Raw genomic sequence first — 23,978 nt, forward strand, 5'->3', positions numbered from 1 at the left:
GACATTGAAGGGAGTCTGGTAGGTTTCTGGAGGAAGATTCCCATATTCTTATATAGAGATATGGGAGAAGAAAAGTCTCTCAGTGCTTCTGGATGTGGTTCGCCATTCTGCCTATTGATACCTAGGACAACAGTAGCCACATTGTGGGGGTCATGAAGTGAGCCTATGCAAGGTGAAAATCAACATACAGGTTTCCCTGCTATCCAAAAGCTAAGTGTTCCTATGAAACCTTTCATAAGCCCAAATGGTATAAAGTGAAGAAGCAGTTACCATTAATTTATATGGAAAACTTTTGAGCATTCCCAGACCTAAAAAATGACCTACTAAATCATAGCAAATACACTTAACTGCTTCCAGTTTTACACTAAACATAACACACTTAGGGGCTCTTTTAGGTTTTTCTGATACCTTAGAACACATCTTGCTAGTGAATGCACAAAATAACAACATAAAGCACAGATGCTCACAGACAAAATGTAGAGCTATGGTGGGTTGATGCTGAGATGTTGAGTGTCTTTACCAGGGAAGGAGCCTGGTGGTGCCAATCTCCCTGCTCGGGGTGAGCACTGCCTCTATGGTGACTGATTGGAAAACAAACACTGACTGCTATTTTCACTTTTTTTAAAAAAATTACTGATTTTTGAGAGAGAGAGCGAGAGATCAATTAACACTTACTTATGCATTCATTGGTAGATTCTTATATGTGCCCCGACCGGGGATTGAACCTGAAACCTTGACATATTGGGATGATGCTCTAACCAACTGAGCTACCCAGCCAGGTCACACTTTTCACCTTATTTTCTTATTTTTGTTGTTGTTAGGTCTCACCTGAGGATATTTTTTCCATTGCCTTTTAGAGAGAGTGGAAGAGAAGGAGGGAGAGGGAGGAAGAGAGGGAGGGAGGAAGGAAAGGGGGAGAGAGAGAAAGAGAGGAAGGGAGGGAGAGAGATGGAGAGATGTGAGAGAGACACACCGATTGGTTGCCTCCTGCATATCCCCTGACTGGGCAGGGACTGAACCTGCAACCCAGGTACGTGTTCTTGATGGGGAATCAGACCCATGACCCTTCCATATGCTGGCCTATGCTCTAACCACTAAGCAACATGGACCAGGGCTCACCTTTTTTCATAATGTTGGAAAACTTTGGATTTCCTTTGGTTAGCAAAAACAGATACTAATGTAGGTCTTTCATAAAAGTGAAGTGGCATAAACTGAACTTTGGAAAAGCGGGGGATACCTGTGAAGAGTCCAAATGGCAAAATGGAAGGAGCAGGGACTTTTGAACCACTGAGTCAATCAACCCCAGTAGTACATTTCAGTTCTCCTTATCCTACCTTCAAAGTTCAATAGAATGAAAACCTATTTTATACTTGGCTGTTAAAAAGAAAGGAATTCTGTGTATTGAATAAGTGCTGTTAAAGAACTTATTAGAGTAGTATCTGTGATCCAGCACCCACCTTTTTCCATTCAGACATCCTGGCCCCAGAATAGAAGACTTAGATCTGGCCCAATAAAGTGAATGCAGTTGGTAATCAGTCTTCATGAAATAATAGGTGGTTTGTGCAGGTCTGGACTGTTCCTATTCTAAGGAAAACAGGAAATGGAGGTGGTTTGAGGGCATCGTTCTTGATGGATGCATGTCAATTATAAAAACTTACTCCATTATGAATGCCCAAACCTGATTGTCCATCAGGGATAAGCAAATTTTGGGATGGATCCTACACTTTATGGTTGTTCCATTGGAGAACAGTTTCTTAGTCTTATTATTGGCTTTTAGGACCAGATAATTATTTATTGTACAAGGCTGTCATGTGCATTTTAGGATGTTTAGCAGCATTCCTGTTCCTCTACCCACTAGATGCCATTAGTGCTCCCTCATTGTGACAATCAAAAGTGTCTCCAGAAATAGCCAAATATCCCTGGGGAGGCAAAATTACACACCCTCACCTTGAGAACCAGTGTGTTAGAGATAAAGGATTGTTTCATATAGGTAGGTACATTTGTCCTAAGACTCAGGCAGGAGAGCAGGAAAGTTCTATCTACCATTGTCTTAACTATAGTGAGAAAAATACAATGAATTAATACATTCTTCAAATTGGTCTTTTCAACTATATAAAAAAAATCTCTAGATTTGAGATATATTTTGAACCCAAATATAGTTAGTATTTAAACTCTTCACCCTTAAAAATTAGCAAACTAAAAAAGTAAAGTTAGAATTATATCATTTGAAAAATCTCATCCCTAATGTTAAATAATCACAAATTTAACAAACAGCTTCTAATATGCTGATGTAAACTGTCTTCTTAGTGAGGTTTCATTTTGTAGGTGTCCATAGAATAAACGAGGAATTCACACTTTGTTTGAACCTGAGGAAAGTGTACATGGAAAGACAGTTCTTACATGAACAGAATAATGTCTCAATAAAATTGTATGAATGGGGCAAGTTGATTGATTCCAGTTTTATTTTTAAAAGCAAGTATTAACTAAAATATTATGGGCTGGTAAGTACAATAAATGCTTTTGTCAAAATGGCTAAATTCTTGCCCTGGCCTGTATAGCTCAGTAATTGGAGCATTGGCCAGCACATGGAAGGGTCATGGGTTTGATTTCTGGTCAAGGGCACGTACCTGGGTTGCAGGTTCAATCCCCACCCAGTCAGGGCATGTACAGAGGAAACCAATGGATGTGTCTCTCATAGTGAATGGAAAAATATCCTCAGGTAAGGATTAACAATAACAACAACAAATTCTCAACATGTCTGACTGAAATGTTGGTGTCCATTTGCACACTAAGAAACAGGGTCTTTTTTTTTTCTTTTTGTGTCCCCAGGGTTTTATAAGCATGCCCGGTACATTGGATATGTCCTATATAGTAAATAATAAATGTTTGAATGTATGTTGTCAATTTATTGACTCCCTGAAACAGACTTCAGGTGAAAATTTAAAATAAAATCAAACAAGCATTAAAACCTCTTTAAAGTAGTAAAGATACTATAGTTTGCAACATTAAAACAATGTAGTGAATTGTGATAGTTGTGGACATCCTTTCCTCTGTGGTCACCGTCCTTTTAGTTACCACATCTGTTAATTCAGCCTTTAAAGTAAAGATATCTCTACATCTTTACTGATACAGTGGTACCTCGGTTTTCAAATGTCTCCATGGCGGAACATTTCGGTTTATGAACACAGTAAACCTGGAAGCAAATGCTTCAGTTTACGAACACGCCTTGGAAGTTGAACGTTTCATGTGGCTTCCGCTGAGGGCAAGATCCTGTCAGCTGTGGATCCCTCGTTTTTCGAACGTTTCAGAACTCGAGTGGTCTTCCGGAACGGATCACATTCGAAACCCGAGATCCCACTGTATTTCAAGAGTTCGAGCCACTGCTGCCTCCTGCCTAAGCTCATCTCCCTCTTCATTCTTCTCCTCCAGTCCATTTTCCGCTTAAGGCAGGCAGAGTGCACTTCTTAAAGTGAACATTTTGAGACACTTATGTGTCATTTCCCCAGTTTGGAACCCTTCAGTGTTTCTCTTGTCCTTGGGGCATAATCCAAAATCCTTACTCCAACATTTCTGACCCTGAACGCTGACTGCTGTTCGCCTTTCCTCCCTCATCGCCCTTAGCTCTCTCTCTCACTTTGCCAAACTTATGTTTCATCAGATCCTTTCACTTGCCATGTTCCTTCCTGTGTTAGGGCCCTGAAACTGCTGTTTCTTCGGCCTGAAATCTTCTTAACTCATGTTTTGCTTGAGCAATTTTTTCAAGTCTTAGACTGAGTATCACTTTCTCAGAGAGTAGTGCCCTGTACCTCTAACCAGAGTTCACTCCCTGTTACATCTATTCTTTCTCTTGATCCTCTGTTTTCCTTTCAGAGCCCTTCTCACAACTTGCACTTCTGCATTTGTGTGTGTATTTTAAAATCTGCCCTCACTGGATAATGTGCTCTACAAACTAGGTATATGTCTGTTTTCTTCTTTGATGTAGGACCCATATTAGTTACTTGTCAGCACATAGTACAACCTCAGTAGCTGTTTTAGTGGATAAAGTTGAATTCTCCTTACAAGATGACAATATATAAGGCTAATAGTATAATTTTATATTACATTGTCCTCATGTTGAATCTTCAGGCCTGGGTAAGCATTTACTATTGGAAGAGAGTAGGAATGATTAGTTCCTGCTTCCCATAGAATGGCATTTTAGGTAGCATACCATGCATGAAAACTATCGACTGGCCAGGCACGCAAACTAATCAATACATGATTTCTGCTTTTGCTGACAGAAAAACAATGAGGGTAAAAGTGGTTAGGCAGCTTTTCAGTCTATGTAGAACTAGGAAAGAAACTCAAGACTCAAAAAAATTCTTATCTGTTTACTTATTGCCTTAGAGTTTATTCAAATTGTTATATACTGTGAGTCATTGCTTAGTAGCTTGTTGGCCAATAGGATTTCAGTATGCACTGCACTAATATAAACTCTTGGATTGGCTTAACTACCTCTGATGTCACAATTTACCATTAGGAAGTCATAATTTTCTTGAAATCACATTGTACTAACAATAACTCTTATTTCATTGTAAGAAAGATAATCTACCCAAAATAAAAATACTGGAAGGAGCAAGGTATCTTTGATCCACGCAGACCTTTTCCATCAACATGCTTTAATTATCATCTGTTAACAATTGAAGCTAGCTTTTTTTACTTTCTTTTATAATTGATGTTTTGTTTTTCATGTTTATCAGCTAATAGGCAAATGGAGGAATGAGCCTACTTAGAATTACTCCTTCACCTCATATTTCTGTTTCATCTCGACTGTTGAGGCTTAGCATCTTTCTGCTGCTTAGCCTTCCTGACTCAAAAGGAAAAGCCATATGGACAGCCCACCTGAATATAACATTTCAGGTGGGAAATCGCATTATATCAGAATTAGGAGAGAGTGGAGTGTTCGGGAATCATTCTCCTCTGCAAAGGGTGTCTGGTGCGGTGGTACTTCCTGAAGGATGGAATCAGAACGCTTGTAATTCTATGACCAATTTCAGCAGGCCTCAACAGGCAGACTCTTGGTTGGCCCTCATTGAACGGGGAGGCTGTACTTTTACACATAAAATCAATGTGGCAGCAGAGAAGGGAGCAAATGGTGTGATCATCTATAACTACCCAGGTACAGGCAACAAAGTATTTCCCATGTCTCACCAGGGAACGGGAAATACAGTCGCAGTGATGATAGGCAACTTGAAAGGCATGGAACTTTTGCACTTGATTCAGAAAGGAGTCTATGTGACGATCGTCATTGAAGTGGGGAGAATGCACATGCCATGGCTGAGCTACTACGTCATGTCTCTGTTTACCTTCCTGGCTCCCACAGTTGCCTACCTTTTCTTGTACTGTGCCTGGAGACCTAGGGTGCCCAATTCTTCCACTAGGAGGCGAAGACAGATAAAGGCAAATGTGAAGAAAGCAATTGCTAAGCTTCAACTGCGAGTGCTCAAAGAAGGGGATAGGGAGCTGGATCCAAATGAACACAGTTGTGTTGTTTGTTTTGACACATACAAGCCCCAAGATGCAGTACGTATTTTAACTTGCAAACATTTTTTCCATAAGGCATGCATTGACCCTTGGCTTTTAGCCCATAGGACGTGCCCCATGTGCAAGTGTGACATTCTGAAAACTTAAGAAACCCAGAAAATTTTCTGAAGATGTAACCAAGTCTTTTCAAAGATTAAAATTAGGTGAATTCTTTTAGCACAGTATGTAGAGAGAAAATTCAATTCCAGCTTCTCTACCCAAGTACCAAAGAGGGTAAAATTTGTGTGTTTTTAAAATAAAACTCCATATCATGCTCACCTATTTGAATTTGTTGTTTTTCTAATAAGTTTTAGTTATATATTTTTGCTCTTATTTGCATAAGGACATTAGTATATGTTAAAAGCAAATTAGTCTTTCAAATTACAATGTGACATTGATGTCACAGAGAACTAGTCATAATATTTTAAAGATTTTAATATTAATTTTTATACTTTGTTTACCATATTTTTAATATTTGATATCTAATAATATCTCTGCTCAATAAATTTTATTATTGGATTATATCTTGATTTAATGCTCCATTATTAATTAATTTTATTAATAACCAAAGAATCTGGTTTCCAAAGTTACTGTCTGGGTAGATAATTTCTTCTAAATAATTATTTTAGATGATAGCACTTTTGGTTATGTAAAACAATTTTAAATTATAGGTCTTATTTAAGGCAGCATTGCAAAAAATCACCTTTATTTACTGGAGCCCTTTAAATCTTACCATAGTAAATCTGGTTATCAGATTTCCTCTCTAGAAATAAACTAGTAAATGCTTTTCTTCTCAAAATAGTGGTGAGTGTCTCTCTTTGATAATGTAGACAGTGCAGAGTTGAAATTTTCAGTTACCTTTCTAAATTTTATCTTTTGCTTTACTTTGCCTCTTCCTTTTTTCAAATAGATGAATAAACCCCTGTATAACTGTGAGAGGCTGAAAGGTTTGGGTTACATTTTTTTGATGAAAATCTCTCTTTATGGACAATATGCTGAACCACTGAAGTCCAACTCAGATGACACTTTATGGCTTCCTCCTTCCTCTTTCCTGCCTCAAATTATCATGTTGTTGACTCACATTTCAAAAGAAGTACCAGCATCCATTGTCCTAGGGAAATCCAACCAAAAGTGTATCTTAGCATCCTGCGCATAGAGGTCAGAGACATTTATGTTCAAGATCAAAATCCTTCAGTGATTTCCTCGCTGGTCAATAAGAACCACTGAGATATATTGCCAAGAAAGTGTGTGGCAGCACCAGTGAGTGCCCATGTTAGTCCACAAGTCATTCTTTGCCTTGGAAGTCCTGTTGTGCTATTGACATAAGTGTAGCTAAAATATAGGCAGAGCTGACTGTGTATGTGAGGTCTTCCTCCAGGGATGTTTGTTGATTTTAGCAAACATTTTATTAAAAGCATCTATGACCTTTAATGATCACTGCTTTCAGTAGTTAATTGTAAGTGGGGAGACCAAGAAGCTTTTCTTTGTAAAATCAGTAGGTCCATTTTTGTTTACAATGAGTTGTACTAAACTAATACAGCTATATTTAATCTTTCCCCTACACCCTTCCTCCTCTGCCCTCAAAATATTGTTAGATTAGCAATAGATGTCAAGGTCTGCAGAGAAATGAGATCAGTGTTTCTGTCTTTACTGCTGTCATTCCTATGTATGATCAGTGTAAGAGTGAGGCTGATGTAATTTAACAGGATGCGCTATTTTTAGAAATCAAATCCAAACCAAACTTCTGAGCAAGCTTTTATTAAGTAAATTTAATACAGTGGTTTGCAGGATTAATAAAAAAAATTGCATTGTGACCAAATGTGAATTAAAAATGGTATTACAGAATTCATTTTTACCACATATTTAGTCATAATGCTAACTTTACATTATTTTGTTAAAACTTGCCATTTTGTTGAAAATATTTCTTTTAAAGAAGAATTATAGTTATATGGCTTTCTTGCATATGCATATCCTTTCAGGTTTTAAAACATATGTGTTATATGAACTTTATATTTAATTTTTAGTTTAATCATGGTACCTGCTAACATACATGTCGCTCAGGAATGGAATCCATCTTATAACAACTTAGAAGTCACCCATAACAACGTTTGAAACATTCAAGCCAGTGCATTTTACAGGGTGCTCTAAGCTCTTATCTAATTGGCTGTTGCCTTTTATGTCACAATCACATCACCCAACAGTAAGCAAGCAGTATCTAGAGTTACAGTAGTGAGACTAGGATTTTTCCCCAAATGTAAAGTTTTTCTCTCTCTGCCTCTAATAAAACATCTGAAACTCATAGGACGTCTTTAAGAATTTCTCACAAAAACATGCTGGAGGACAGTGGAATTTGTTTTCAACCAGAAGATTTTTTTCATTTTGTTATTTTGAATTGATTGTCAACAGATGTGGAAGCCACATCTTTTCATTGGGTTGGTCCTTTGGTTACTAGGCAGAGAGAGATGAATCTACTCCAGGTTGGCGCTCAGAGAAACAATACTGCATCTACCTGGCTTGTGAAATTCAGTATTCTTTGGCTTCTTAGTCAGAATTGCTGCAAAGCCAGCGCTGTTTGGACCGCTTACATGAACATATCATTTCACATTGGGAATCGCATGCTGTCAGAGTTGGGGGAAACTGGAGTGTTTGGAAGAAGCTCCACTTTGAAGAGGGTGGCAGGAGTTATTGTGCCGCCAGACGGAAAAATGCAACATGCCTGTAATTCCAATACCAGTTTCAGCAGATCAAAGAACTCGAAGGTGTGGCTCGCACTTATTGAACGGGGAGGCTGTCCCTTCACACAGAAAATTAAGGTGGCCGTTGAGAAGGGAGCCAGTGGAGTGATCATCTATAACTTCCCCGGAACTGGCAATCAGGTTTTTCCTATGTCTCATCAGGCATTTGAAGACACTGTGGTAGTGATGATTGGTAACTTAAAAGGCATGGAGATTTTACATTTAATCCGGAAGGGAGTTCATGTTACAGTCATGGTGGAGGTGGGGAGAAAACACATCATCTGGATGAATCACTATTTTGTCTCCTTTTTGATTTTCACCACGGCTACTTTTGTGTACTTCGTCTTTTATCATATTCGAAGACTTTGGGTAGCAAGGATTCAGAGCAGGAGATGGATGCGATTAGCGACAGATCTCAAGCTAGCGTTTAGCCAGCTCCAACTTCGGGTGCTGAAAGAAGGAGATGAAGAAGTAAGTCCAAATGGAGACAGCTGTGTGGTTTGCTTTGAACTCTACAAGCCTAATGACACGGTTCGTATTCTGACTTGTAAGCATTTTTTCCACAAGAACTGCATTGACCCCTGGATCCTAGGGCATGGAACATGCCCCATGTGCAAATGTGACATTCTTAATGCTCTGGGAATTCAAGTGGATGTTGAAGACGGAACACAACCATTGCAAGTTCTGATGTCAAGTGAATGGCCTGGTATTTTATCACCTAGTGAAGAGGGGACAGATAATGAATGTATTCCTGCAAGACAAACAGATAAAGTGACCCACGCAGGAGAGGCGGAGGAGCTCCCTACTTCTCAGAGCGACAGCCAGCCCAACACAGGAGAAGATGCTCATCCTTCACCTTGATAGCATGACCTTTGAGGAAGCGGATTAAACCTGTTTGTCAAGTCAGGTTCTAATACTGACAAGCAGTTTGAAGTGTGGTTTTTGTGTCCTTTTTTGTTACTTTGGTAATTTTCTACATTCCTTGTCAAGCCCTAAGGACAGAAAAAAAAAAAAAAAAGGCCTAGCAGGATTTTTTTGTTTGATTTTTAAAAAATCTTTGCTAAATGTAACTTTTTGTCAAAGTATGTTATTCCTGTGAGTATATATATTTATTTCTATGTACACAAACTTTTTCCCCCCGAGTATTTTTTGTGTATATAGATTGACTCTATTTTAGTAAGAAAATTAATATATTTGCATGTTCCTTATAATCCAAAAACTATCAATTAAGATTGGAAAACAATCTTTGATGTGCTAGGAAGAGTAAGATTTATCTTTTGATATTTGTAGTACAACATAATAATTTTGACATCCATTATGCTTTTTTGCTTGAAAATTTGCTGTGTGTATATACATATATATATATATATATATATATATATATATATATATATATAATTTTATTCTTACTCTTGACAAACAATTTTGTTCAAGCAATTAGTACATTTTATGTGATCTTCAATTTAAAAAGTAAAATAGTAGCACTCTTTTAGTAACCAGCAAATATTTCAGTGCCCAGTATTTCTTATCATAATTGTTACATGTTCATAGTGTGTAGAAAGGCTTAAATGATAAAGAATTCCTATAGCATTTAGTCATGGTGGATACACTTCCTGTATGTTCTGTACTGCCCAGTTTATTTTATTTATGTGCCATTAAATAAAATACTTAAAATATGCCGGATTATTTTAGAGATAAGTATTACACTATAGAAGTTTATTATGATATCTCGTGATTCTGTTCATTTTGTTCACTGTGTTTCCAGGAATATAGCATAGTGCTTAAATATGTTTGAGTGAATGAATAATGATAAATATATAATGATAAATTATGTTTTCATAATGTAACTATTATGTGTTAATCTGGAAAAACTGGGCAGTTTATCCCAATCATACAAAATAATAGGACCCTAATCCTGAAAATTTTCATCTTAAGTCACTTTGGCAAAATAGAAAATTACAGTTTTTAGCTCAGAATTTACTGTTATAATTTAGCATGCATAATTTTAATGAGGAGCTTTGACCTCTGCAGGGCTGACAATAAAATTTGAATTCTTGTGCAACCCTAGAAAGAGATCTATTAAGAGGAATTTTGTGAGTAGTTCAGTGCTAACAATACTGGAATTCAGAGACAGGCAGAGGAGTAGTTGTTTCTAAGAGCAATACCAAGGAAGACTAAGAGAGGGAGGGACACAGCAAAAAGTGGGCAAATGACCAGGTCGGCGGGGGTTATGCCTTGCTTGGTACACACAAGCTTTTTTATACCCAACCCTAGAGAGGTTTGGACTTATTTGATCACAAGAGCTGCTGTTGAAAGAACTGCAGAGCACCAATACTGGAGGATTAGCAGGAACACTGATTTGAGTGTCGTTTTTAGTTTACTCTGGGAGAGGAAAGACATTTCCAGAGAGACCAAGGATCACAATGGAGAAACAGGGCACTGAGGACCCTGTAAGAGCTGCTTCTGGTAGAACCAGCTCCTAAGCAAGATAAGCTGTCACCCTCAGACTGGCTACTATTTGGCGTCTCTGGGTTTAGCAGCTCATGGGGGTGGCTAGAGTGGCTTCCACTGGTTGCTCAAACAAATCATTGGAATTATGGGAATGAATGCACCTGGTAGTTCTGGCAGTCCCCTAACCTGGAGATCATTAATAGTTCTGTGTACTCTTAGCACATTCATGTGGGGTATGTATTCCGTGATAAACCTAGCACTTGATGAATGTTTCACTTACTCTTCACACTAACATTGCCATTGCATTCTCTTTCCAGTATTTCTCTGCATTCTCACTGGTTTCACCTTTCCTTTCTTTGCTTCATTCATCATGGTCAACCTTAAATCTGACTACCCTTGTGTGTAAGAAATTAGCATGTATACACTTTTACAATTAGATGTCTCTTGTTAACACAGACACATTTTAACACAGTGTGCTTGTTGTCTTGATTTGAGAATTTTAATGGATATTCTTTAAAGGGTGGTTAGAATCTATATTTTAGGTGGGAAGGAAAGGTCAAGTCAGTGAACTTGGGAACCGTCATTGCTGAGTGCCTGCCATGTAGCAGGCAGTGAACTGAGTTTCCCAGAGCTGTTGCTTTTATCAAAACAAAACAGCAGTTTTAAACCTTCAGAAAGTTGAAAACAGATCAATAAACCACTTTTACTCTGGATGTAATAACTAGGACCCAGGAATAGCAGTAATATGTCAAATGTTAGGTACTATTCATTGCAGTAGTTTTTACCTAGGGTGTGGGCTACACTATTTTCTCTTGTACTTAGTGGTGCAAATATATTTTGCCATAATGATATGGGACTATAATGTGAATTATTTTGCTCCTAATACCAGTGTCATAATGGATTTCTCTTACATTTCTCCTTTGTATATATTTTTGCATTCTCTGATAATAAAAGTGATTCCCCATGCCCACCTCTGCTAGGTAGAGGATTGATGTACTTTATAAAAATTAAACTTTTTATTACTGGGATAAATTAGGTTTAATATTTACTAATGTGAAAGTGATTCTAAAGCCCTTACCACTGATTGGATGACTTCAGGTGAATTTATCTATGCAGTTCCTTGTATTACAACACACTACACTGATAGTACTTGTCTCTTGCTATAGAATCATTATAATGCATTTGCCCTGTAGGGCGATGTTGGACAGCCACAGTATTTTCAATAATGTGAGTACTTCAGAGGATTTAGTGAGCTAGAGGTCTGTCATTTCTGATAGTATTTAAGCTTAGTGTACAGTTAAAGTGTTTTCTTCCTCTACAAACTCCCTGGTTTTTGAAGCAGCACACAGGAGTCAAATTGGGGAGAGAGTCAGAGTTTAGAGAAGCGCTGAATATATGTAAAGCAGAAGGCTTTACACGTTGACACTATGAAAGTCTCTTTAGTGGCAACTCCATGTTCTTTCTTTATACCGTTTGCTATGAGCACCAGTTTTTGTATTTTAGAATTTATTTGGTTTTGCATGTACTGTATATTTTAAGCATTTAGTGCTTACTGATGAAAATGGGATTATTGATTATTACAACTTTCAACACAACTATCTTAAAATGCATACCTGGTATTCTAAACCACAAGAACTTTTGGGGGAGAGGAAGGGATAATATACTCCACAAAAACCTCCCTTTTTCACAGCTGCACTACAGTTTACACCTGTCTCCACAATTATGCTGTCATCTTGGTCACGCCTCCAAGATACTGTGTTCCTTTATGATTTCAGCTGCTGACATGAATTTTCCTCGTCACTGTTGATGGCCAAGGTAACCCTGATTTCAAATCTTGTCTACATTTGTAACATTCATCTCCAGCAACATACCATTGTTGCCACATGTCAGGTTTTGAAATGCACCTCATTCTCACCACTTGCCCTTTGTTCTCATTTCATACACTTTCCCTTTACCATCCTTTTTCAGTCCATCTCATTCTGTTTTGCTTCAGCTTAGAGTTAAATTGTAATCCATTTTGTCCTTATTATACCAAGCACCACTGAATTCCTCACTTCCTAGGCGTTTTCTACAGTAATATTTGCCTACCCTGAGTGATGTCTTCTGATTTCCACCAGATCTTTACTTCTATTGAAAAATCCTTTAGCCTGGTTGGTGTTGCTCGGTAGTTGAGTGTTGGCCCATGAACCAAGAGGTCACTGGTTCTTTTCCCAGTCAGGGCACGTGCCTGGGTTATGGGCTCAATCCCCAGTAGGGGGCATAAAGGAGGAAGCCAATCAATGATGTTTCTCAATGATGTTTCTCTCTCATCAATGTTTCGATCTTTCTATCCCTCTCCCTTCCTCCCTCTCTTTAAAAAGAAATAAAAACATATTTTTAAAAAATCCTTTATTAATCTCTTAACTCATTTTTTTATTCCTCATAGAACAGTACTTCTTAGCCTAGGTTGCACATCAGAATTACCTGGAGAGCTTTTAAAAAGACTCAGTGGCCCAGCTGGGTGTGGCTCAGCTGTTGAGCATCGACCTAGGATCCAGGCGATCGGGGTTCGGTTCCAGGTCAGGGCACATGCCCGGGTTGCGGGCTCGATCAATGACTCTGTCATCATTGATGATTCTCTCTCCTTCTCCTTTCCTCTCTCTGAAATCAAAGATATATTAAAAAAAAAAAAAGACTCAGTGGCCCTGGCAGGTGGCTCAGTTAGTTGGAGCATCATCCCGTATACCAAAAAGGTTAGGTGTTTGATTCCTTGGCAGGGAACATTCCTAGGCTGTGGGTTCCATCCCCGACCAGGGTGCATATAGGAGGCAACCAACAATGTTTCTCACATCCCCCCCTCCCCCCGCCCTTTCTCTCTATCTGAAAATCAATAAAAGTATATCCTCAAGGGAGGAAAAAACAAAAAGAATACCTTAAAAAAAAAGACTCAGTGCCCATGCTGCACTCAAGACCTCTGAGCTGCGTAGGCATCAGTATTATTTTAGTTACCCAGGTGATTCCAATGTGCAGACTAAATTGAGGACCACTGCCATAGGGCTGTTCCAAAGACCTTTTATGTTAATCAAATTCCCCATTTTACCCACTGCTTCCTTCAGATCGATTTGTTTTCACTTTACTGGAAATATTTAGGTAGAAATAGAAATGTCAAGTATAAAGGTTTACATTTAATGAAAAGGAATTGATAAAGACTTCTGGGAGTATGGAGGAATGGATTTCAGCTGGCAAAGCAAGAATACTCAAAGAAGGAAATAACATTTGAAATGGAACTCTGCTGGATTGGGAGGATGGGCATCCTAATGGAGGGAACAGTGTGAACAAACTTTTAAAAATTTTTGAGTGTCATCTAGTATTTTGGTTGAAGAACTTGAAAATGAAGACAGGGAATTCCAGAGACCATTGGAGTGATCCAGGAGTGATGAGGTGAAAGTATGAACAAAACCAGTAGTTGGTGAATTTGTAACCAAAACCCAGGTTTGGCTGCCTGCTGCAACAAAAGCCAGTACTCATGAGACGGGTGCGGGTGAAAAAGGAAAGAGTTTTATTCAAGTGCCAGCAACCTGAGAAGATGGGGAACTACTGTCCCAAAGCCCATCACCCCGCCTCTGTGCAGGCAGAGGTTTTTATAAGGAGGAAGAGGGAAGGTAGAGCAAAGAAGTCAAGGGGAGGGAATTGAAAAGCCCTCTACATATAGGCCAGCACAGTCTATTCTAATAATTCTAATAAGGACCTTGAAACTGGTCAAGTGATGGTCTGGTGTGCATCCTCCTGGTTTTCATTTGAAGGTCAGCAAATTTCTAAGAGCTGGAATGCCTGAAGGTCAGAGACTGTATCTTCCAGTGTTAGTTCCTAGGATTCTTATACAAACACACTGTTTATCTTCAAGGTACATATTCGTTACAGTCAGCATTTACAGAAACAATGTTGAAGGAATGGTAGGGTGGGTTACAGTTACCCACTGTTACAAATTGGGTGAGGTGAATATAAGGTGGGTAACCTCCAAGATACATTCTTTGGTGACTTTATTTGCTAATATGAATTTTATACATTTTTAAATGACCAGTTAACACTGAGTTCAAAACTTGTCTATACCCATAACCTTCATCTTTAGTTCATCTCCAGTTTAGCAACACAGAGTGGGTACAGAAGAGTGAAGACTCCTTCACATCTGGCTTCAGCCAGTAGGTGCTAATGACTCCATACAGTGAAGTAGAATAGCGAGTTCAAATTTTTAGTATGCTGAACTTGAGGAACCCAAAGAACTTAGAGGTGATGTTCACTTCACAGATGAAAATAAAGGTCTATACTAATTAAATGGGATAAATGTATCAATATAGCAAAAGACATTATACAGTTAAGTACTCGTACTCGATTTTGGTGATTTACTAACAAAACAAAACAACCCACTGTTTAATTTTACATTAGTGGTGACTTACTATTATGTAAAATTTAATGTTGATATTTTGGACCCCCTGGTTTTGTAGTATCCCCATTTACAATGCTGTATGACTTCTCCTCAGAGATGCTTAGCAGCCTGAGTGAAGGTGGTGATTGTGACAGGGATAGTGATGGTGGCAGTGATGATAATAGTTGCAATATACCAGGGTGCTGTTATATGCACTTGATAGAATATAATTTAAACCTAACAATCACTATGAGATAGGCATTATGAATATCCCCATTTCTTAGATGAGGAAACTGAGATCCAGAGCGTCTAAGTAACTTGCCCAAAGTAAAACAGCCAGTGCATGGCAAAGCCTATATTTGAACTTTGTCTGGTTCCACAGCTCTTGGATTGAAAAGCTAATTTTTAAGTGAAGGAGAATGTATTAAAATGAATCCAGTTTTGCATACTTAAAGGGTTGGGCCTTGGAAGAAAAATCCCAGCTAAAGGCACTGGAAGTGCTAGAGGGGGTGGTTGAAGTGATAACTCATGATATCTCACATAATTAGGAAAGATAAAGAGTATAGGTGGGTGAGGGTATGGACAGGGTGTATCTGATTGAAAACAAACAAACAAAAAGTGGTAAATTGAACTCTAGGAAATGGACACTTCCTTTTAGGAAGTACTGATTCTGGAATTGGTAGTTCTCTTTTGTAAAAAGTGACTATTTAGTCTGAGGGGTTTTATGTAGCCTTCCTTTCCTCTGAACCTTGAAAGAGATAAAAAATAATTTTATAATTCTCCTAATTATATCAGTCCATTTAAAAAGTTAAGACATAAGAAGCACAGTTGCCTGTCGAAAAGAGTGCCATGCTTTTACATCACATGACCTACATTCGTATTCTTTCCTGAAGGCAGAACATCTCAGAACACGGTCCTCAGACCAGCAGCATCAGCGTCACCTCAATTTGTTGGAAATGCAAAATGTGAGGCTCAATTGCAGACCCATGGAGTCAGAAACATGGGGACACCCAGCAATCTGTTTTAACAAGTCCTGCAGATGATTGGGGTGGACATTCAAGTTTAAGATCCTCTGCTCTCTCAGAGGATCAGCTCGTTTTCAGAAGAGGAAACATCATGCATCACACAGTTGTAATTAGAAATAGTATAAATGAAGATAATTGTGAATTTTAAAGCACTACACAAATAACAGTTGCTATTAGTACAATAAGTTCTTAGTAACATTTAGGCGTATTTCACTAACCCAGCTGACCTCCAGAATTCATGCTTGACTTCTGCATGTACATGCCTACTCCTTTCCCATTTCTGGTTTCTCTACCACCACTATTACACTGGTAAGAGAGTTGTGAGAAAATGAATAGATTTTATTTTTATTATTGATTGATTGATTGATTTAAATATATCTTTATTGATTTCAGAGACAGGAAAGGAGAGGGGGAGAGAGATTTGAAACATCAGTGATGAGAGAGTCGTCATTGATCAGCTGTGAGCATGTGCCCTGACCGGGAATTAAACCGAGATCTCCTGGATCCTAGATTGATGCTCAACCTCTGAGCCACGCCCAGCCGGGTGAAAATGAATAGATTTTAGACAATTTACGAATTCCAAGGTAGAACAATTGAAAAAACCCTGAAAAGTGGAAACAGTTTAGTGCATCTTACACACTGGACTGGGTGGCCCACACTGGAAAAGGATACTTTTCTGACTAAAGGTCTAAAAGTAACGTACTAAAACAGTGGGCCATAGATATTCAGAGGGGAGTCATGTAAATTCCTAGGTTTGGTTCCATAAAACCAGCATTGCAAATACTGGGAGGAGACTCAGTGTCCATTAAAATGTAGCTGAAAATAAATGCAAGATGAGCCACTGGATATCTCAGTAGGCCATCCGAAGGTACAGGCAGGCATCTTCTGCATTCATAGCAGAGCACTGTGTCTGTAACTAGAACGAATTATTGTCCTTTTCTTTACATTGATGGTCAGATCTTATCCATATGTCATATTCATTGATTAATCATCTCCCTTCATTCATTCATTCATTCAACAAATATTTATTGCCCTGGAAATACAAAAGCAAACCATCCAAACTCATTGCCCTCCTAGAGCTTACTTTCTAGTGGGAGGAAATTATAAAATATATAATATGTAAAAAAGTTGTAAGTGCTGTGGAGCAAAAGAAAATGGGATAGAGGCAGAGTTGCTGTTTTAAATAGAGGAGGCTTCACCAAGAAAATAAACAACTGAACAATGACTGGAAAGAAATGAGGGGCCTGCTATCAGAACACACAGAGAAAACATGCGGCTTGTGCAAAGGAGACCCACCAGGTTAGTAAGGGGGCCTTGTCATTGGAGGGGTGTTTAACCTGGATGGTTGAAGACAGGGTTAGCTGCCATTAAATACTTTAAAAATGACCTTGGGAAGAATTTATATTTTCTTTGCTATAATTTAGAAGTAGGTGAGAGAATGACAACTATAGGGAGAGTTTTGCCACCTGGAAACAAATAACTTTCTAGTAGTTGGTCCTGCCCATAGATAGGTTATTGCCTCAGGGAGCCAAGAGTTTCTTTTCCCTAAAGGAGTCTGATGTTAGGATGTCATTTTAATGGTAAGGGAATATAAGCTCTGGAAGGGTGATTGGATTTATAGTACCTTTGAAGTCCCTCACAATCCTGAAAATCACATCCTGGGATTAAAAATTGTCATTCCACACATAGTTGCCATCTGGTGGAAAAATAAATAACAACAAGGTATAAACTACATAATTCAAATATTTATTGAAAGCCACTATATAGCTGGGAAATGTAGTCACATTTTGGGTTCATTTTTCTTAACAATGTTTGCTTTTAAGATTGATTTACTTTCCAGAAATTTTCTTGTTTCATTTTCATTTGGAATTTTATTTTTTTGCTGTAAAGGCTCTTATTAAGAGTAAATGATTTGCTACTGTGCAGTTTGATGTTTTATAAACCTAAAATTGGAAAGGGTTAGTAGCTCATTCTCTGGTATCCTGGTGTAGTATTGTGGAGAATATAATGATTTAGTTTTTAGAAATAGATTTTCTCCCAAAATTAATATTTATTTTCTCTGTCAACATTAATACATCACCCATCTTCTCAAGGAAAAGTTTCTTGACCTATTGTATGTCCAGCAAAGGACTAGTGTTTATTGTTTTCCAGTCCATTGTTGGTAATTTTGTAAATACAAAATCATGTTTTTTACTTATTTTGACATGCATAACAAAAACAGTTTGGATTAAGAGAGGAATGGATAGGTATGTGAAAGAAAAACTAGGCTAAAATGTTGTTCGTAGAGTCTAGGTAGGAGGTACATGTCAGAATAAAAAGATCGTTTGCTATCAGTTTTAAGTTCTGATTTCTCTAAATTTGGTAAGTAAAGGAATAAGATTTGTTAAATCAGTGATTTCCAAACCACTATAAACTTTTTCAGTGTTTCTCTGTGTTTGGATATTTTCATAACAAAATATTGATATGAAATCATGTTTTTGGATGTCTTGGCAATGTCACATCACTGTAATTGAGGAAACTGACCCAGGTGGTTCAGAGTCTCAGCTCATGTCACACCTTGAACACTCAGGTCTGATTCCACTCTGATTTCTGTCCTGTCATTTCCCAGCTGATGAGAGGAGAGTGGCAGAGGAGTGAAGGTGAAGTGAACAGAATTAACACTATTAAACTTGGAATACTGTAAAGCTACAAGGCAGTGGGGGCATAGTTCCATAGAGTAAAGAGAAATCATTCTAAAGATTCATTGAACATTAGATATTATGAGACTCCAAATATAAAACACCAAGTTTTTAAATTTTATTTTCTATATCTTTACAATGATGGGGGAAAAACACTTGCCTTTACAGACTAGGCAGAATAAGGTAGTCCAACCCAAGAACTTGCAGGTTTTCTGTCATACCAGGAGTATTGAGTGGAATGGGGGAGGGGGAGGCATCTTCTTTCATTGCGTATGCCTAGGGACGTTTGCTTTAGAAATTCACGTTTGCTGTGCCACGGCTCCTTTTTCCACTGTGAACATGATCCTCCCTCCCTTTAGGGTCTCAATCGCAGTGTCACACAGATCGGAAGCCGAGCTTTGGCCCAGTGATCTTGTTTCTCTGTTTAAATTTGTGCTCATAGTAAGTAGATTGGTAAATTCTATAGTTACAAGGTTAAAGAGAATTTGCCACCAGTTTAGGGAGATTTAAGGTAATCAATGAGTTGGAAAATACCTATAAAGGAAGACTTACAGGATCTGTTATTAGCTGATAATATAAAAGTTTTATAAAAACTTTGTAATTTTGATAAGATAATGGGAATAGCATCTACATAATTTTTTCTAAAAATAGTTTTATACTTTTCAAATCACAACTTACGTTCTTTTGGATATAAAAACTCCTCTTAATTTCTACCACAGAAAACATGAGAAGATGTTGATAGTTTTGGGGGTTTAGATTTGTTCTGAGGGATTTAGATTAGTTATAAGGAAGGGTCCTTGGAGAGCACTTGTTTCATAGTGTGCAGCTAAAGGTCTAGAGGTGTCTCACTTACCTAAATTAATTTTTTAGATTTTCTTTATCAGTTTTAAGTTATGATTTCTTCACATTTGATAAATAAGGGAATAGAATTGGTGAAATTAATGGTTTCCAAACCTTTGGAATTCTTTGATCAATTTAAAAAATGGAGTATATAATATATGTAATGTATTTTATATAAATTTAATAAAAAGTATAGCCCTTTTTAAGTTATTTGCCAAGAAAGATCAACCACTACAACCAAAAAATTAATCCACAGTTTACTATTAATAACATTGTGTTACAAAGGAGAGACTTGTTTGACTTATGATTTCTACTGTTAAAATATTAAATTCAGCTTTATTAAAATTACCTTGTAACTTTATATTTATTTATTTACATTGAGTTAGTGAAAACTTCTTCCCATACTGCTCAATACACCATCTTTTGGATTCAGTAACTTTCCAAAGTTCATTACTATTATAAGGACCTGGTGATTTCTTTTAAAATGTGTGTGTAGCCCGGCTGGGTGTGCCTCAGCGCTTGAGCATTGACCTAGGATCCAGGTGGTCGGGATTCGATTCCTGGTCAGGGCACATGCCCAGGTTGTGGGCTCCATCCCTAGTTGGGGGCGTCTGATCAATGACACTCTCATCATTGATGTTTCTCTCTCTCTTCTCCCTCTCCCTTCCTCTCTCTGAAATCAATAAAGATATATTTAAAAAATAAAATAAAGTGTGTGTATATAATGATACCAGAAGCTTTAAAGGAGCAGCTCTAATGAAATTCATAGTGTTAACAGGGGAAAGATGCAATGATGCTGTACAGAAGTTGTTACAGTATGAGGACAGAAGTGTTTAATACCTTCAGAGATGGTGGGGATGTGCTAAAAAGGCTCAGAGTAAAGAAACGGCATCAAGCTGTGGGAAGCTTCACAAAGGAGGCAGAGAATAACAGAGCATTCCACCTCCCGATTCTCTTTAAGCCATCCACTCCTTGTCCTCTCCAGCTCAGTTTAATGAGCCATAACTTGATAAATCACCAAATTTGATTGCATAGTGATCAAGGGGGGAATCTAGAGCAAGATTCTCTGGGCTTAAATTTTCACTCCACGGTTTGGCTATATGACCTTGAGAATTTGTCTTCACCTCTCCCTGCTTTGTTTTTGTTTGTTTTTTAATTTTAAAATAGTAACTGACACCTAATTTATGTGGTTGTAGGGTTAATATATGTAAAGCCCCTAGAATAAATTTCAGCTACTTTCAAAATGCAGTTTTTATCATGGGACTTTTAGGTAGAATAGATAGCTCCTAGGGCAGGGGGAAAGATGGGGGAGTTTATCTCACCCAATGAACAGAGAAGTCAGCCGTCTTAGGACTTGCCAGCACAAGATGTATGTACCAACATTCAGAAATAAGCCACAACAATGTAGAAGGGAACTTTGAAACCTATTCTGCTACCCAAGATATCCAGCAGAGGAACTTTGAAACCTATTGGGGAAAGGGTATAAAACCCCTTGAACCCCCACAGGGCGGGGCACTCAGAGTAACTGAGTTGCCTGCTTGTCCTTTATGCCAGGTGCATTTTTAATAAATTTGCTTGCTTAGCTTCAACACTGCTTTCTGTCACTCCTTTGAATTCCTTACAAGATTGACAAGAGTGGAGAAGGGGAGAGCCCCCACCCTGACTCAGGGCCGTCCAGTAACAAGATTTCCTGACTTAAATGTTTGGATGGCATTCCATGCCCTTGGGATAAAGACCAGATGCCTTCCCAGGGCTTAACTAAAGCCTGTTCCTCCTCTCCACCCTCCTCTAATACCACTGGATTCTCAGACCTTTCGCTGCAGCCCAGGGAGTCTTTTTCAAACCCACTTAAACCAGCTGTGTTTCCCCCAGCCACACTCCCTTGGTCTCCTCACATTTCCAAGCTAATTCCTCTTGTTCTTCAGATCTCCACTCACTTCCTTAGAGGGAACCCTTTCATAACCTCCTTGACTAGATTCAGACCTTGTTACAACTTTTCCTAGCTCCAAAAATTATCAGCAGTATTCATCAAGCCATAGTCATTTTTTGCATGTGTCATTGTTTTCTCCACTGTGTGCTCTGTGAAGGCAATAAACATCATTTTGATCACCAGTAAATTCCCAACACTGAGCATGGTGCCCACCACATAGTATGTTTTGATAAATATTTATGGGACAAATGGAAGAGGTATGGGGGAGGAAACCTGTGGAGAGTGTTGAGGGTTAAACAGGTGTTCCCCTTTATTTGAACAGAAAATATGTTTTCAGAAGCTAAGGAAGAGAAAGAGACTGGGAAGAGACTGGCACAATACAGTGCTAACAGGGAATCCATTGACTGGCTTTGGGCATGCAAACTGACCTGATGAGAAATACTGGTGTTTATATTGGGAAACTATAAATTATTTGATATCTAGTGAAACTAAAATCACTATTGCAAAGCTTTATGAATTGATAATACCTGAAAAATCATTTAAAAATCTCTTATTCTTTCTCTAGGACAGCATGAGTTATAGGAATTATTATAGTATTTTATTTGGCATTATTAAAGAGAAAAGGCATCTCTTAAGTGGGGCTCTTGTACTTTCTCAACGTTTTCCTGGCTGAACACATGCTGGCAGCTTTCCCAGGAACCATCTCATAAATAGCCACAATGATTTGGCAAGCAGATAATGTTTCTGTCTTCATTATACAGTCCTGCTGAATCAAAGAGGCAATGCATGCTCCAGATCAAAAGTGATTCGTGAACAATAGGTGCTTCTGTGGATAAGTATATTTGAAGTCTTATTTGGACAGCTGAGCAGACTTACCGCTTGCATATGTAGTTTCTTGTTATAGTCATCACATTTCAATTTTGTCATTAGTTCACCATAATTTTGTTACGATATTTAGTGAATTCTTGGTGTATGAGCTGAGCAGGTGAATGAAAATGGTGACAGTTGATGGTGTTCAGATTGAACACCCATGTGCAAGTTAAACCTCACTGAAATGTGGAGAAATATAACATGTGTAGTATGTTACAGTTTTGTGGTGTCAGGTTCCTAACCCCCACTCTGAATTGGTTGTGTTTGGTGGCATTTTCACAAGAAGGTCGCTGATTGGTAATTCCACAGGTGTGGGCCATGACACAGCAGAAGTTACGGCTGCCGGGGTGAACCTGATGGGAGTGGCTGTGGTGGGGTGAGGGAGTGGGAGAAAAGAATACGTAAAGGGATGCTGCTTTTGGATTCCTCTTCACTCTCCCAATAACTTTATGACCTTGTGCCAGTCACTTAACTTCTCAACCTAAACCATTTTACCTGTAAAAGAGAATGAAAATGGAGGAGGCACAGGGTGATTGTGAGGACCAAAGGAGATAATGTGTGAAGGGCTCTAGAAAGACCGAATATCTGCTCATCTGTGGGTTGGTTGATAAACCGAGTTGTCCCAATGCAGCGTCAATGATACTATAGTACTGTATTATATGTACCCCAGACAGAATTTCTCAGGGATCCTGGGGCCCAGAGCAGAAAGCTGGCGTTTATGCACCCCAGCCCTGGAGACCAGCTCTAGGACAAGTCTCTGCCTGTGGCTACATTTTGCCTGTCTTTAATTTGATAACCGTTGTTGTGAAAGGATGCAGGAATAAGATATTTGATGTCTAGTGGGACTAAATCCATCACTTATAGTTTCATAACTAGCACACAAAAAATTACTTTTAAAAACTATCATTACTTTAAAAACAGCACAGATTATGGGAATTAGACAATATGATTTTTAGACAATACACATTTTATTTCCTCACCAAACTAGTTTTCTTTTCTCTATGACATCATTCATTATGCTTCCTTTTATCCAAGATGTCTTTCCCTCTCCCATTCACATGGATAGTGCTTTATACTGCTTTCTTATGTATGCATAATAAAAATCAGTAAACTTTACTGGTTAATTATTTAAATAATGTAAGTGTGTGGAATGGGGAAATTAAATTATTAAGTTAACCATCTAAATCATTTATTCACTCCTCATTTACTTATTCAGTAGATATTTTCTAAGTGCCTTCTCTGTGCTTGGCCTGGTGCTAGGTGCTACAGATATAGCGGCTTCATGGAACTTAGTGGTGAGGAAAAGACAGATGGTAATAGAATTTTCAATTAATTAATACAGTTACAAAGTGATAAGTACTTTAAAGGAAAAAGAAAGGATGCTAGGATTACATACCAACAATACAGGTTCTGGCTAATTCAAGGTGATTTGGAAAAGGAATCTCCGAGGAAGGTCAATTGAGTGGGGACCTGAAGAGTTACTATGAG

At 38.2% G+C, this 23,978-nt stretch overlaps 3 protein-coding genes across 9 annotated transcripts in view; all 3 read left to right on the forward strand.

Annotated features, from left to right (window-relative positions):
• CADPS2 (calcium dependent secretion activator 2) overlaps window positions 1-23,978 on the forward strand; it is a 536,766-nt gene that overhangs the window by 153,826 nt on the left and 358,962 nt on the right. The gene's annotated exons all lie outside the window — the stretch shown is intronic.
• Window positions 4,756-5,667, forward strand: RNF148 (ring finger protein 148; the record flags this gene model as incomplete). The annotated part of the gene is made up of 1 exon (XM_081147338.1): window positions 4,756-5,667. One exon carries the CDS (start codon window positions 4,756-4,758, stop codon window positions 5,665-5,667), a length of 912 nt encoding a protein of 303 aa, XP_081003464.1.
• RNF133 (ring finger protein 133) lies at window positions 7,243-9,290 on the forward strand. The gene has a single exon (XM_081147157.1). The coding sequence runs from the start codon at window positions 8,022-8,024 to the stop codon at window positions 9,153-9,155; it is 1,134 nt and encodes a 377-aa protein (XP_081003283.1). The 5' UTR covers window positions 7,243-8,021; the 3' UTR covers window positions 9,156-9,290.

Source organism: Miniopterus schreibersii, assembly GCF_964146895.1.
Source record: "Miniopterus schreibersii genome assembly, chromosome: 9".
NCBI lineage: Eukaryota > Metazoa > Chordata > Mammalia > Chiroptera > Miniopteridae > Miniopterus > Miniopterus schreibersii.

Excerpts from the sequence above, each read along its gene's own strand:
- RNF133 (XM_081147157.1), top strand. The coding sequence starts at position 8,022 with ATGAATCTACTCCAGGTTGGCGCTCAGAGAAACAATACTGCATCTACC.